Source organism: Pelodiscus sinensis, chromosome 2 (genome assembly GCF_052426305.1).
Source record: "Pelodiscus sinensis isolate ZL-2025 chromosome 2, ASM5242630v1, whole genome shotgun sequence".
Taxonomy (NCBI): Eukaryota; Metazoa; Chordata; order Testudines; family Trionychidae; genus Pelodiscus; species Pelodiscus sinensis.
This window is the reverse complement of record NC_143053.1, coordinates 204,621,119-204,636,421: the sequence shown is the minus strand read 5'-3', so window position 1 is coordinate 204,636,421 and position 15,303 is coordinate 204,621,119. Positions and strand designations below refer to the sequence as shown.

General features: G+C 42.7%; 1 protein-coding gene across 6 annotated transcripts in view; it reads left to right on the top strand.

Annotated features, from left to right (window-relative positions):
* LOC149525420 (histone deacetylase 9) overlaps positions 1-15,303 on the top strand; it is a 408,190-nt gene that overhangs the window by 301,137 nt on the left and 91,750 nt on the right. For 4 of the 6 annotated variants that reach the window (XM_089776664.1, XM_089776666.1, XM_089776667.1 and 1 more), the window contains one exon: positions 3,496-3,611. In XM_089776664.1, the coding sequence (XP_089632790.1) occupies positions 3,496-3,611 (116 nt within the window). Of the gene's footprint in view, positions 1-3,163; positions 3,293-3,495; positions 3,612-15,303 lie in introns of all 6 variants that reach the window. The other 2 variants (XM_075922253.2, XM_089776663.1) reach the window with 1 other exon arrangement.

Sequence of the window (15,303 nt, the reverse complement as noted above, 5' to 3'; positions counted from 1 at the left end):
GTGGTGTCCCTGCCCAAAGTTTGTGGAAGGCTGGAGAGTGATGGCCTGAGACAAATGGCTTGGTCACTGTCTTCGGTCCATCCCCTCCAGGGTCCCTAGGGTTAGCCGCTGTCGGCAGACAGGCTACTGGGCTAGATGGACCTTTGGTCTGACCCAGGACGGCCATTGTAAGCTCAGGGCTCAGGGTCGGGGGTCTCACTGGACCCCCTTGATTCTCTTGCACACCTGCTCCTGGGTGGCCAGGCTGGCAGCTATCCTGCCCTAGATGGCCACTTTCCTGTGCCTAGTGCGGAGATCATGGACAAGGTCCACGATGTCTGCACTAGCCCAGGCGGGTGCCCGCCTCTTGCGGTGGTCCCAGGCAAGCTCCCGGGAGCCACCAGCCTGGTCCCGGGAAGAGGGAGAGGGCTGGGGGGCATCGGGTGGCTGGCTTGAGCCGTGCCAGGTGTAGGGTCTGCTAGCTGGGTGCTGGCAGGCTTGCACCTGGCACGGGCACCGTAGCCAGCCCGTGCCCCGTTAAGGGGTCCGGGGCCGGGAGGGGGGAGGAAGAGTTTCCCTGGTGTTGGCCAGAGTGGCCACCAGGGAAAGCTGGGGAGGGCTAGCCTCCCACTAGTTCGAATTAAGGGGCTACACACCCCTTAATTCGAACTAGCTAGTTCGAACTAGGCTTAATCCTCGTAAAATGAGGTTTTCCTAGTTCGAACTAAGCGCTCCGTTAGTTCGAATTAAATTCGAACTAGCGGAGCGCTAGTGTAGTGCCTATGAAAGTTAGTTCGAACTAACTTTGTAGTGTAGACATACCCATGCAGACATAGAATGCTTTCAGGGCTTGGCCCATTAATTTGGATAAAATAGGAGAATCCACAATGTCTAGTCCTGATTTTGATGACACTCGCTTATATAATCTGGCTAATTCTGTATCGATGCAATTTGTCAACTACATGATTAGTCAATAAGGGGTCGCCCTGCAGAGCCGCAGCGGGGGTAGCTCCTGGAGCCGGCTGGGCTCTTACTAAATTTAAAATGCAGAGGCACAGTGTCCTGGACCATGCCGAGTCCAGCAGCCCTTTTCGCGGCAGCCAGGGCTAGCTGCAGCCAGGGGCTACTGACAGAGGCTGTGAACAGGGGCTGCTTTGGAAGAAGCAGCTCCTGTCCTTGGGGGACCCAGTTCCCTCCCCTATCTCACCCCTACCCTGCTGCCTCTGAGAGAGTCAGCGGAGGGGGAAGGCGGCATTGCGGAGACGGTGCTGGGGGAAGCCGACTTTTAAGACAGCTTCTCCCCAGCACGGGCTTACCCCCCACCCCCACACTTGCTGCCTCTCAAAGGATATGTCTACACTTCCCCCCTAGTTTGAACTAGGGAGCAAATGAAGCATACCGAAGTTGCTCATGAAGTGTGGGATTTAAATATCCCATGCTTGATTAGCATATTCACGGTCGGTCGCCATTTTAAAATGCCGGTAGCCCTATTAACTTGCCGTGTGTAGACGCGGTAGTCCGACCCAAAACCCTTCCCTTGAATTAACTGTTACTCCTCGTGATATATATATATATATATATATATATATATATATATATATAAGGTTTAATTAAGTCAAATTAAATTCCCTGTGAAATAAGTACATTTTCAGGATATCTTTTCATAGTGTTTATTGCTGACTATGTGGGATTGTGACATGAGTGCAAATGTAAAAGAAAACACTCAAATGTTCTTAATCACCAGGGAACAGCTGACTATAAAGCTGTCCATAACATTGCTGTCTGATCAAGCAATGTTGGTCAGATAGCAATGGTGTTAAGTATAATTGCTGAATTTGTTGGGGATCTGAAGGTTGGTATGTTATTGCCTATTCTCTCTTTACTGACACATTTCTAGAGAGCCCCATTCCTTTGTGACACACATTTTCAAGTGATGTTTAAAGGAAAACATTAATTATTTTAGTAAAAGTGCCGTAGCCATAGTTAAAGTACATGATTGTGTGTTGGGACTTTTCTGTTCTAATCCTGAGTCTGTCACTGACTTATTACCAATGATTATTTATATACTTGAAAATATATTCCCAGGACTCACTTTTTCCACAGATTGCTATAGACTTGTGATTGAGATTTTTGCCTCTATCACACTTTGTATATAGCCCCTCATCAGCTAAAGGTACAGATGATCAAACATTTTCTTTCTTTTTTTTTAAAAAAAAAAAAGAAAGAAAATGTCTTTTTCACTAAAGTAAAATGAATGCAAAAATTCCCAATTATCATAAAATTACCTTTTCAAAATCTGAAAAGTGAGAATTATTGGTCTGGGGTTTCATTTAAAAAATTAAAATCAGATTTTTTTTTGTAAAAATGTTTCCTGACAAAGCCCTATATTATTAGTTTTTTGATGGACTGTGAATTGCAAAAACGTACTTTAGTTGGGAGTAGGAATAAATCCTTAAAGTCACCAGCAAAACTCCCATTTTCTTCAGTGAGAAGAGGAGACCTAACAAAGCTACCCAAAACAGAGAGAGCAAAGAATTCGTAATAGCCATAAATTGACAGCTGAATAATTAAAGACAGTCTCTAAATTTTTGACATAGTTTGCATAAACAATGTTCTATCAAATATTATTAACTCTGTTAAGGCTGTGCAATTCTCATTTTAGTTATTTACATTTTTTCCTCTGTACAAAAACTCCCATTGTCATAAATATAGGATTTGTAACAGATTTGATGATGATCCACTAGATCATCAAATCTATTTCTTTGCAAGTACAGAATAACTTCCCATGATATAAATCACCAATAGCAGATGTATCATTTCCTGAAATGATACTACCTTTTGTCTTAACCAAAACTCCTTGGAATCTTTGAACCAAGACTAGGTAAATTATAGACCTCAAAATGCTATTTTAAGATTTTGTATGCTGCAAACAGTCCCTCATGCCTTTCTGACAGAGATGTATTGCAAATGGTGTATTGTTTTTTATTGGTTACTCATATAGAGGTTAGTTCACAACTGAATACTCTAGAGCCCTTCCCAAACAGAAAGGGAATGACAGTAGGCCTCATGAATTGATGACATGTTATCATGACCTTTGCAAGTCTACTGTTTTTGTCATTTTGATCTCTCACAGAGGCAGAAGAGTATGCAATAAAAACTACTTCCTTTCCTTTTTCCTCATTAGGAGTTCTGTTTGTACATCTCTGCCTGCCACCGAGTAACTTGCCATCTTTGCAGGAAACTCAAGTAATAAATTCCCCCTTTGTGCAGAAGGGATCAAGAGGGGAAACGAATGAAATTATCTCTTTTCAAGGTTAGAAACAAATTGGGACTAAGAGAAAATACAAGGCGACGATCTAGAGGGGGGCTATATGTTATAGGAAAAAGTCCATTCATACAGGAAAATGATTCTTCAACAAAAGAAAAACTATGCTATAAGAAATATATTGTTCATCTTAATCACAGCTGGATTTTTGGATTGCTAATAAATTCATATGTGCTTAATCTGTTTTTCAGAGTCATCAGTTAGTAGCAGTTCCCCAGGAACAGGGCCCAGCTCACCAAGCAATGGCCCTACTGGAAACGTGACAGAAAATGAAACCTCACTTTTGCCATCTAACTCTCAAGCTGAGGTAAGAATAATACACTCAGGTCCCTTTATGGACCAGGTAATTGTTTAGCCTTTTAGAGCAGGAAAGGTTCTAAACCCTCGCTGCTCTCTGATTTCCCTCCTTTACCTGGAAGTCACAGTTGTAGTGCATAAAAGAGAAACATTTCAGATGGGAGTGGAAACTGGTCTAATGGCAAAGATACAGTAGTGTGGGGATATATTGTGGAATGACTGTTTCTATATTCAATATTGGCATCTTAAAAATAATGAAATTCCATTAAATAACACTAGCATCTGTAAATATTAACATTAACAACTGACCCAGGATACTGGAAAGTACCTGGTTTGGGGATTTTATTTGGAGCAAATGATACTCCAGCAAAATGCTTCATGCACATGTAAATGTAGGGCTAGATTTTAAACACTGGAATAAATTGCTTAGGGAGGGTGTGGAATCTCTGTCATTAGAAAATTATAAGAGCAGATTAGACAAACACCTGTCAGAGATTATCTAGATGGTGCTTGGCCCTGCCATGAGGGCGGGGGACTGGACTTGATGACCTTTTGAGGTCCCTTCAAGTTCTATGATTTTATCTACATATGGAGTTATATTTTATTGATCAAACTCTCTATGTAAACAATCCAGAATAATTCCATGTGTAGACATGTTGATTAAAACCTTATTCCATACACAGTCTTTTACCATTTATGGTGACTCAGGTTCAGCCCATTCCTATTCTGAGGTCCAGCCTGGAACACAAGAATTCTGGGACTTGTAGTTTCCTGAGGGACAGAAGAACTAACTGAAAGCTGCCAGGAAAGGAGCCAGAGATATACAGTAGACTTCCGATAATCTGGCACCTTTGGGACCCAGGGGGTGCCGGATTATCAGATATGCCAGAGTATCAGGAGGTACTCCGGCAGGGGGGCTGTGAGGGGCCTGGGGGAGGGGCTCGGGCAGGGAACAGCATGGCGTTGGGCGAACCAGGTGCTGGTGAGGGGCAGTGCTGCGGGACCAACCCGGCAGCACTTCAGCTGCTCTGCCCCATGGCTTCCCCAAGTCCACTGCTAGTCAGTCTCAACAGCGGCAGACTTGTGCAAGCCGTGGGGCAGAGCAGCTGGGGTGCTGCCGGGTTGGTCCCGCAGTGCTGCCCCTCACCTGAGCAGTGCTGAAACTGACCAGCGGGATGACTTGAGGAAGCCCTGTGGCAGAACAGCTGGAGTGCTGCTGGGTTGGTCCCGCAGCACTACTCAGGTGAGGGGCGGAAGTGTGGGACCAACCGGGCAGCACCCCAGCTGCTCTGCCTGCCCTTCCCCAAGTCCGCCGCTGGTCAGTTTCAGCAGCGGCGGACTTGGGGAAGCCATGGGGCAGAGCAGCTGGGGTGCTGCCGGGCACCGAACAGGGGTGTGTGGCGCAGCTCGGCAGGACCAACCCGGCAGCACCCCAGCTGCTGTGCTCCGCACCACTTCCCCAGGTCCGCAGCTGGTCAGTTTCAGCAGCGGACTTGAGGAAGCGGCGCGGAGCAGCTCCAATTGTCCGGCTGGCTGGAGCACTTCTGGGTTCCAGTTGGTGCCGGACTATCGGGAGTGCCAGACCACTGGATGCCAGACAATTGGAGTTTTACTGTAATAAGATCTCCTTTGACCTTGTTGTGCATGGTAGCAGCTAGCTGGGGAGGTTTTTCAGTGAGCAGGTTTTGAAGAACAGTGGAGGTACACCCAGAAGAGAAGGAGTGAGGGAAGGAGCCCAGGGGGAGCTGTACTGTAGAATATAGTGAAAGGGATTGTAGGGTAAGACAAATATAGGAAGAGGCTTTGAGGGAAAAGTGAAACAGTAGTCATTGAATTTGGAATGAGCAGTCACCTTCTCTCTGGGCTTCTAGGGTCAAAGCAGGAGCTCTCCTGTGGCACTGAGGTGCCAGCTAGAGAGGCATGGTTATACTCCTCAAAGAGCAAGGATTACACAGACCCCAACAAGAGGATTATAGCCCAGAATCACAGACTTGTATTGTGGACATCTCGTTTTTCTTATATAGTAGATAGGATCATTTTGGTTTAGCCAAAAGACTAAGCCTATTGAACAGTGGAGGGAGGCTCTGAGGAAACTGAATGGCAGCAGTACCTGTGTTGGAGAGGCGAGACACTGTTACATAGACCCATTGATGTCATTGGGAATGCTCATGCAATAATACTCAATAGCAGTAAAATGGCACAGTGAAGTTAGGATGGTTTCTAATGTAAACATAAACCACAAGAGTGACACATAGCTCACCAGAAATATGACTGTATAGTGTGTGCACCTCAGGTGTACTGCATCTTGTTTAATGTGGCTAAACCAACACAAAGCACAGATATGTAATATAAACTCCCCAATTAATGTACAGTAATTGACATCATTTACTGTTTTTCTATGTGTTTGTTCTCCTACACATTTCAGTGAAGTAATAAAATAATAAATCTTGTGTTTTGTGCAATGTGCAGCTGAGAAATAGTTTTATAACTGGCAGGCCGGGTGAGTTTTGCTCTGTAAATTAAATTGAGAGATACACTCAAATACATGTTGTTGCAGTATGTTTAGAAATTCCTTTCACAAGATAACATATGCTACAACACATCCAATATGACAAGGTTGGTTGTGGGATAGTAGCATCCCTCCGCTGCTGACAAATGTATTAGCAATCAAAGAGCAAGTCATATGAGTTAGACACAAGGGCTAATATGTTTATTAATGGAGATACAGTTCCCAAGGATTCCATACAATATATTAAACCTTTTCTATTTCTTTCACTCATAAGGCATCACATGAACTGTAACCTCCTCCCTGTTGCCCTTTATCATGTCCCAGTCTCTATTACAAACAAAGACCAAGGAGAGGAGAAGACTTGAAGCTTCAAATCCCACAGGAATGGAGCTGGTGGGGGAGGGGAATTTCTTCCTTATTATGTGCTTCCTGTGGATCTGCAGGATGGAACCTCCATAGAGTGGACCTAAGTAGATCTGTCATATTTCCAATGCAAAAGGTTAACACACCTCCATTAAGACACTACAGGGGGGGGGGGGGGAACTAACTGTGATCTTTGGAAACAAAATTCCCTCTGAAATAGAAAGATTTAAATTTTGTGTCTATCTCAATGTAACCTTAATTATGGTGTCACTACTGACACCTTCAGAATGTGGTACTGACAACCATGGGACAAATTGTATTTATTATCACTGTTTGCCTCACTTACGCTCTGCCCATTAGGACTGCTTGCAGCATTCAAAAACTCTCAGGAATTTCAAGCAGCTGGCATTATTTTAAAAGTAAACTTTCTAAGGAAGTGGTTCCCTTTCCCTCAAAATGCAAAAATTCTCTTTCCTCCCACCCCCAATTATATCGGCCTAACACCCAAATGGACAAGAATCATTCTCTCATAGGATTAGAATAAAAAAATCTTGTTACCTGTCAGAACAAAAAACAGAATCTCAGTGCTGCAGGGTAGTGAAATGTCCTACTTTCACCAGAGCCCAACCAGCCTATACTTATAGCTCTAGAATGTCTGGAAAGATTGCATAGAAATGTCCTCCCATTTTTATTTTATTATTTGAATTATTTTAAATTTCAGTAATTTTTCTCTCTGAGTGTTGTGCAGTTAGGCAGAGGGTATTGACGGTCCTTTCTCAGCAAAGTACTGATGTCCAGGTTAACCTTAAGCATGTGAATAGTCTAAGTGGTCCCTCATTGATTCACGTGCTTAAAATTAAGCATGTGCTAAAGTAATCTGCTGAATTAGAGTCGTAATTAACTGGCTTTAAAGGGATAAAAATAATTGCTCCCAGCATGCTCTATGACTATGTTTACACTGCAGGCTATTGTTGGCAGAGAGTATGCTAATGAAGCGCTCATTAGCATTTGTCATGCTGTCATTTGCATATTCTCTGCCGATGCTTTTTGTGCAAAAACAAGCCGTGTAGATGGGTCTGTTTTGCGCAAAAAAAACCCTTTTGCGCAAGATCCTTATGCCTCCTTTTTTGAGGCATAAGGATCTTGCACAAAAGGTTTTTTTTTGCACAAAACGGACCCATCTACACGGCTTGTTTTTGCACAAAAAGCATCGGCAGAGAATATGCAAATGACAGCATGACAAATGCTAATGAGCGCTTCATTAGCATACTCTGCCAAAAAAAGCCTGCAATATAGACATAGCCTATATGTGTGCATATACACTACACTTTTGGAAAACCTAATTTGTGGTAAGCAAAGTCCTGACTTACTGAATAAGCTAATAGTTACCAGTGATTATTAAATGAAAGTTGGTCTTGTGGCTAAAGCATAGGCGTGGTTGTCAGGAGTCCTATCCTCAGGCATTGTGTGTGACATTGAGAAAGCCACTCAGTCTTTCTGTGCCTCAGTATCCCTGTATGTATAATAATTCCCTAACATTACAAAGGTTTGAGGATATTTCCTTATTTCTTTTGTAAAGCTGAAGTTTTTAGATGGAAGGTGTTGTAGTGGTAATAATTATTTATTATTTTCCTCCCTCGTAGAGTATTAGTAATTCATATGCCAAGGGCAGTTTTTCCCTATTAATGGCAACGTGTAAAAGGACTTCTTATTCAATACGAAGATTTGTATTCCACCCTGTCTTATGCAGCTGATGCCCATACCATAGTCATAACTGCAATGTCTTTGATGGGCTAGTGTGCTGTTTATTATTTTATATTATCTACTGATTAAACAAAAGAGCATGAGGAAACGCGATTTATCAGAGTCTGGGCTAATGGAGCTATTCTCCAGGTCAGTGGCAGCACATTCACCTCAAAAAAACTGAAATGGCCAGTTCAACCTCCAGCAGGGACTTTTCCCCATAATGAATTAATTGTGTGTGTGAACTATGATCCAGAGGGCAGGTGGGTGACCTCTGTGCACTGATTAGTAGCCTCTCTATGGCACAGCGAAAATAAAAAGGTTACATTGATGGCTAACATGTGGTTTTGCCTCAGAGCCTCCTGTATGGGATTCATATTATGTATTGCAGGATACAAAAAAGTTCAGTTCACACCACAGACTAGTCAGTACAGTGGGGTTCAAATAGTATATTTTCATGTTAGGAAGCACAGCTTCAAATAGAGGTATAACCTTATAACATATGGATGTTAATACAGCATTAGATGGAAACTCATATGGAAATGAAAACTGCAGCTACTTGAATACTTCACCATTAATGCTATCACAGATTACATAAGGGAATGACAATGATCATTTGGGCTTTACAGAGTTTTGGTACTGGGACTATTCAAGCTCCTAGACACTTAGGGTACGTCTACACTGCAAACTTATTTTAGGAAATGCTATTCTGTAAGATATCTTCTGGAATAGCTTATTTCGAACTAGAGTGTCCATAGTACAGGGAAGCCTCCAAATTAGTCCGAGGCAGGCTCCCTTAATGTGGACGTGCTACCTCGACTTAGAGCCCCAGGAGGCACTGGGGAGAAATAACTTTAAAATGGCCCCGGTGAGGAGGTATTTTGACATAGCAGCAGTGGAGCGTCCACACCTCCCCTCTTCCGAGAGAGCTTTTTCAGAAGTGGCATTATTCCTTGTGGAATAAGGTTTACCAACATCGGGAAAAGGCCTCTGTTATTTCAATTTCCATGCAAAATAACACAATTGCTCTGTGGATGCTAGTATTGTTTTTCCAGAATAATGGTGCAGTGTAAATGCTCCCTTATTCACATCATTAATCCACCAGAGAAACAGATTTCACTCTTGTAGGTTCTTTAGCAGATGCAGAACTTGCAAAGATAATTTGCAGCAGCCTCATCACTGAAGAGCAGAGCCCTCTCACCATAATCAAATATGGTCTCTGTGGTATGACTGGCAGTCTCTATTCAGAACAGGTTTGGGAAGACTACAGCTCTAGTACCATTAGGACTATATTCTGAGGATTTCATACTAACAATGTGAGCATCTACACAGCCATTTCATTATTTCAAAATAACAGACGGCTTATTCTGAAGTCTGTAATCCTCATTCTATAAGGAATAACGCCTCTTCCGAAATAGCTATTTTGAAAAAAAGGCAAATATAGACGCTCCACTGCTGATATTTCAAAATAGCCCCTCACCAGGGCCATTCTAAGTTATTTCTCCTCAGTGCCTCCTGGGGCTCTAAATTGAGATAGCATATCTACATTAGGACTATTTTTGAGGCCTTGGACTAATTTTGAGGCTTCCCTTGCAGTGTAGCCGTGCTATTTTGAAATAAGTTATTCTGGAATAGTAATTACGGAATAGCTTATTACAAAATAGCTGTGCAGAATAGATGTACCCTAGGTTGCAAAATCATCTTCCCTTGCTAGGTCAGGCAATGATGATCCTATCTTGATCACTGAAATGCAAGTAAAAAGCTATTTTAAAATCTAAGTACAGTAAAACCTGTGTTATCTGGCATACCCGGGGATTAGGTCATGCTGGTTTTCTAAAAATTCTGGGTATCTGAGGGGAGGGGAGGAGCCATGCAGGGCCTACAAGGAGGAGGGGAAGTGGGAGCGGTGTGGGGGCCGGGATGTGGCCTGCTGGGGGGGGGCATGAACCATGGAGGGAGCAGGATGTATCCTGGTGAGAGGGGAGTGTGGATGGTGGGGGCGGTCTGCTGGGGGGGGGAGCTGTGAGGGGACTGACCTGTAAAGGGGGGGGACGCAGGCTGCCAGGGCGGCCACAAGCTGCAGGGGTACCGGGCTGCTGAGAGCTGCGGAGGACTGACCTGCCGGGGAGGGGCCACAAGCCGTGGGGGTGCTGCGTCTGAGAGTGGACCAGCTTAAAGCACCAGTTTCCTCCTCCTCCCCCCGCTTTTAACAAGTTCTTTTCCCGGCTTAGAAATTTCCCAGTTTCTAAAGTTTTCCGGCTAGTTAAGTGCTAGATAGCACAGGTTTTACTGTTCTATGTATTTGAGCCACTCACTCAGCTCATTGGCAGAACACATGGAAGGTGAAACCACTAGCTTCAATTTCTGGCACCACTCAGAGATTTCTTTACCTTACTGGTTATTTGATTGTTAATATTGTGGTACTTTAGATGAAAACATTTTTCCATAGATCTCAATATTAGTACATTTTGTTTTTATTAGGATTTTTTATTAAGTAGTTTAATAGTAACCAAACAGCTGTATATTTCTTCTGTAGTTGAACATTAGCTGCTAGTTCTCAAATTATATTTATATTTATCTAATCATTTTTTCTTAGATCCACAAAGTAAAGAAGTTTCTAATAATAGGTTGTGTTCTAAAATCATGCAAAATGTTACTTGTTTTGCCGTAACTCTGGATGACTCATTCTGCTGTTGTTTCCTAATAGTTATTGTGACATTTGCAGTAAGTGTTGTATTGACGTCTGAGTGGGTGTATGGCCACGGTTTTCATGGCAGCAAATGAACACTTTGTGCTGGGGAAAACAGATTTCTATGACAGAAGAATCATTTGCCAGTAAAAATCTGAGTCAATACTGTAAACAATCAAACTTCATTGACTAGAGCAATATCAGTAATAACATTTTGATTCTTTAAAAACATTTTTGCCTGAATCATTTAAATAGCAGTCCCTTAACTGTCTTAATCAGCAATGGACAGTGTGATTAACCATTTATTAATGTTTTCTGAAAGTACAGAGGAACACTGTGAGTAAGAAAACTTGCTATCTATTTCTCTAATAGTGATTTCAGCATCTGTCATTATATGAGACTATAAAAAAAGCTGTTCTTTATAAGGCAGAACTACAAGTTCAACTTTTATTAAACCCAGTTTTTGCTTTTGATAGTATCAGTGTTCACTGTGGTAGTAATGTGTTTGTTGCTGCAAACCATATACTTTCAAATAACATACTAAATCCTGCCTGCCTTTCTCATGAAAGGATTTCCTATAACTTCATTTGGAGAGACTGTCTCTGTAAGGGTATGTCTACACGCTACAGCATTATTTCGAAATAACGTGTCTACACACAAAATGCATTTCAAAATAGCGTTTTTCTATTTTGAAATAGCGCATCCACACTGAGTGGATGCTGAATCGCGTTTAAGGCCGGCTGGAACCAGGTCCGGCAGGGCACCAGGTCAGGATATACTGTGTGGGGCTGCTGCCTAAGGCTATCTGAGGCCTGTGCTTAAAGGGACCCTCCCTGGACAGTCAGTTCTCAGGATTCCCCGCTTGCTTGCATACCTCAATGTGGGACAGAAAAGCATTTTTGTTTTTGCACGCTCTGGTTGCCCTCACGCGGGACACCACAGCACTCTGAAATATGGAGCCAGAGCTGCCCCTGAGCACTCTGGTGCTTCTCGTGGACACGTTGCTGTGAGCCTGGCTTCACTTTCTGCAGGCTGCCATCCAGGAGGTCCATCGGGGGGCTGTCAGTATCCAGGAGGCCCTGCAGGAGACCTTCTACCCTGAGGAGCACTAAGAGCCTCCCTGGTCTGCCCCACTGGGGGCTTGTGCCTCATTCCTCCCTTATGTCCCTCCACTTACCCCCACCAGTCCCCCTTCCTGATGTCAAATAAAATACACGTTTTTTCATAAACGCAAACGGTCTTTATTTAACAAAAAGGGGGGAGATGAAACTCTGGGGAAAGAGGGTGGGAGAGGGGAGAAGAGAGAATGGAAGAGGGGAGGGGGAAACCTGGAAGGAGGGAGCTGGAAGGGGGAAGCAAGGGGAACAAGGGGGAGGGAAAGCTCAGGGTTGGGGGGTCTCGCCGGACCAACTTGATTTTCATGTGAACCTGCTTCTGGGTTCACAAGTGGCCTTTGGTGGCCAGGCTGGCAGCTATCCTGTCATAGACGGCCATGTTCCTCCCTCTAGTGTGGAGATCATGGACGTTGGGGACATCCCCCCAAACTTGAATAAGTTCCATGATCTCCACACTGGACCAGGAAGGTGACTGCCTTCTCCGGGCCCTGGCAGGCTCCTGGGAGCTGGCAGACTGCTCCTGGGGAGCGGTGGAGGGCTGGCTGTCAGTCGCTTGCTGGCTCATGTTTTGGGGCCACTGAGTCAGGGGCAGTGACTGCTGGTTCTGGGGTGGCAGGCTTGGAGATGGCACAGGCACTGTGGCCAGAGTCTACCCCTTTAAGGGCTCCAGGGATGGGGAGAGGGAGTGGAGTGTTCCTGTCTGAGGCTGGAGTGGCCACCAGGGCTATACATCAGTTATTTCGAAATAGCTATTTTGAATTTGGCCGTTATTCCTCATAGAATGAGGTTTACCAAATTCGAAATAAGTGCTCTGCTATTTCAAATTTATTTCGAAATAGCAGTTTGGCTGTGTAGACGCTAGGAAAGTTATTTCGAAATAAGGGCTGTTATTTCGAAATAACTTTGCTGTGTAGACATACCCAAAGGCATGTTTCAAATTTGTTGGATAACTCTTAAGCACAGAGAGGGCCTGATCCAAAACCCAATGAAGTCAATGAAAATAAATCCCATTAATCTCAATGGGCTTCCATTCAGGCCTACACAAAATCCATTTATGTTTAGTGCATTGAACTTTTGGATAAGAGTATACTGAAGATATTAGTAGAAACTGAACTGTGTGATTATCATGCACATGCTCTCTTCTTGTATAATATTAGTTTATGAAACCCTTCTTGTATAATATTAGTTTATGAACCCCATCCTCAACTATGAGGAACACACTTCGTAGGGGTTCATTGGTAACACTTTTAAGTCTCTAGTCAGCATAATGAAACTGAATTTCACTCCAGACATGAAAAAGGATCTACTTAATTTTTAAAACTTAACTAAAAGAATAGAAGTAGTTCTTGCTTCTGAGAGCCACTTATTCTGATTACTCAAAGCAATGGTAACTTTAGACACTATAGCTATGACTTGGAAGGTTTAAAGCCAAAAGAAATTATTCCCCTTTCCTCCACGTGTGTGTGTGTGTGTGTGTGTGTGTGTGTGTGTGTGTGTGTGTGTGTGTAAGTGAGAGAGTGAGAGAAGTTGAAATTAGACAGTAAAGCAACACGCTGCCACACTTGATTACTGTACTTTCATTTTTAGAATTAAGTGAACTTGATTGTTTGGATTGTTTCTTTTAAAACACTAGCAAGCTGAGAATTCTGCTTCATCAAATGGATTCTGTGGTAGACAGGACTATGCCCCCATTAAATTAGTAACACTTTAAGCTGCCTACATATATAGGTCCTGATTCCACAGTAAATTCCATGCAAATGGCTCCCTGAGTCAATATAAAGCTCATTTCAGGATGGGGATCATAATATGGGCTTAATCTGAGGGTTATTGTAAAACAAATACCACTTGATTATTAAAAAAATGACTATGTTGTAGAGGAATATTCACACTGTTAAATTTCAATGTTATTAATAATGAATTGTTTTTATTAACACAACTGTCTTATTACATATGCCTAATGGAACTGATTAGGGGAGATTCAGTTTTAATTAATTTTTAATTGCTTGACTTATTCCTTTAACTCTGTCATTTCACTCTTGTTCACAATATGGAATTTAACAGTGCCATATCATAAAACCCAAAAGTAAACATGTAGGCTGCATCTAGATTGGCATGAATTTCCGGAAATGCTTTTAATGGAAAAGTTTTCCGTTAAAAGCATTTTCGGAACAGAGCGTCTAGATTGGCATGGACGCTTTTCCGCAAAAGCACTTTTTGCAGAAAAGCGTCCATGACAATCTAGACATACTTTTCTGCAAAAAAGCCCTGATTGAGAAAATGGCGACCGGGGCTTTTTTGCGGAAAACAAATCTGAGCTGTCTACACTGGCCCTTTTGCGCAAAAGCATTGCGCAAAAGGGACTTTTGCCTGAACATGAGCAGAATAGTATTTCTGCAAGAAGCACTGATTTCTTACAGTAGGAAGTCAGTGCTTTTGCGGAAATTCAAGCGGCCAGTATAGACAGCTGGCAAGTTTTTCCGGAAAAGCGGCTGATTTTCTGGAAAAACTGGCCAGTCTAGACACAGCCGTATATTTTTAAATGCAGCACCATATAAATGCTGCAAACATTTTTTGATGACCTAAAAAGAGAATTACATGTTTACAGCATCTCTTTTGGGAAAACTCTTATAGATTTCACACTAGTTTTTTGTATTTTGGACATACTTCATTTTAATAATGTACATATTTGGATGTTATCTGGCAAGTGCTGTTTTAATGGGGAAATAATGTAATATTCAAATAACAGATTTTCTTCACACTTGCATTCCATATTGTCCATATCATCTCTTTCTTTCATATACTATCTTCTAGCATTTCCAAGATACCAGGAGAAAATTACACATAGAGACTTTCACTGTTATTGTCTTAGTGATAGGTCTTCTTTTCAAACAAACTATATGAGGAAGGTTATGTTTTGGAATAACATCCTGTGTTTTTGTGGAGCACCAGTTTTCAGTGACAGTCTGAAGTTGCATTGTATTAGCAGAAGGTATTTTCCAAAGTTAATTGATATCCCAGGTTTGTCCAGAGGAAAATCTACCGCTCCCCACAACATGCTTGACAAGTTATTATATTTACTTTAGTCAAAGCCCAAGTGTGCAGTATCCCTCTTGGAGGTGGTCTATTATTGGAGCCCCATATGCTTTTTGTTTGGGAAGAAAGCAGTCACTGTGTCATACTGTTACACAGGGTATTCTTTTTCAGGGATGTTGTTCCCTTGGGGACCATATCATGCCAGAGTTCCTAAGCCTAATAAGACCTTTGTAGCTCTTATTGTGTAAAA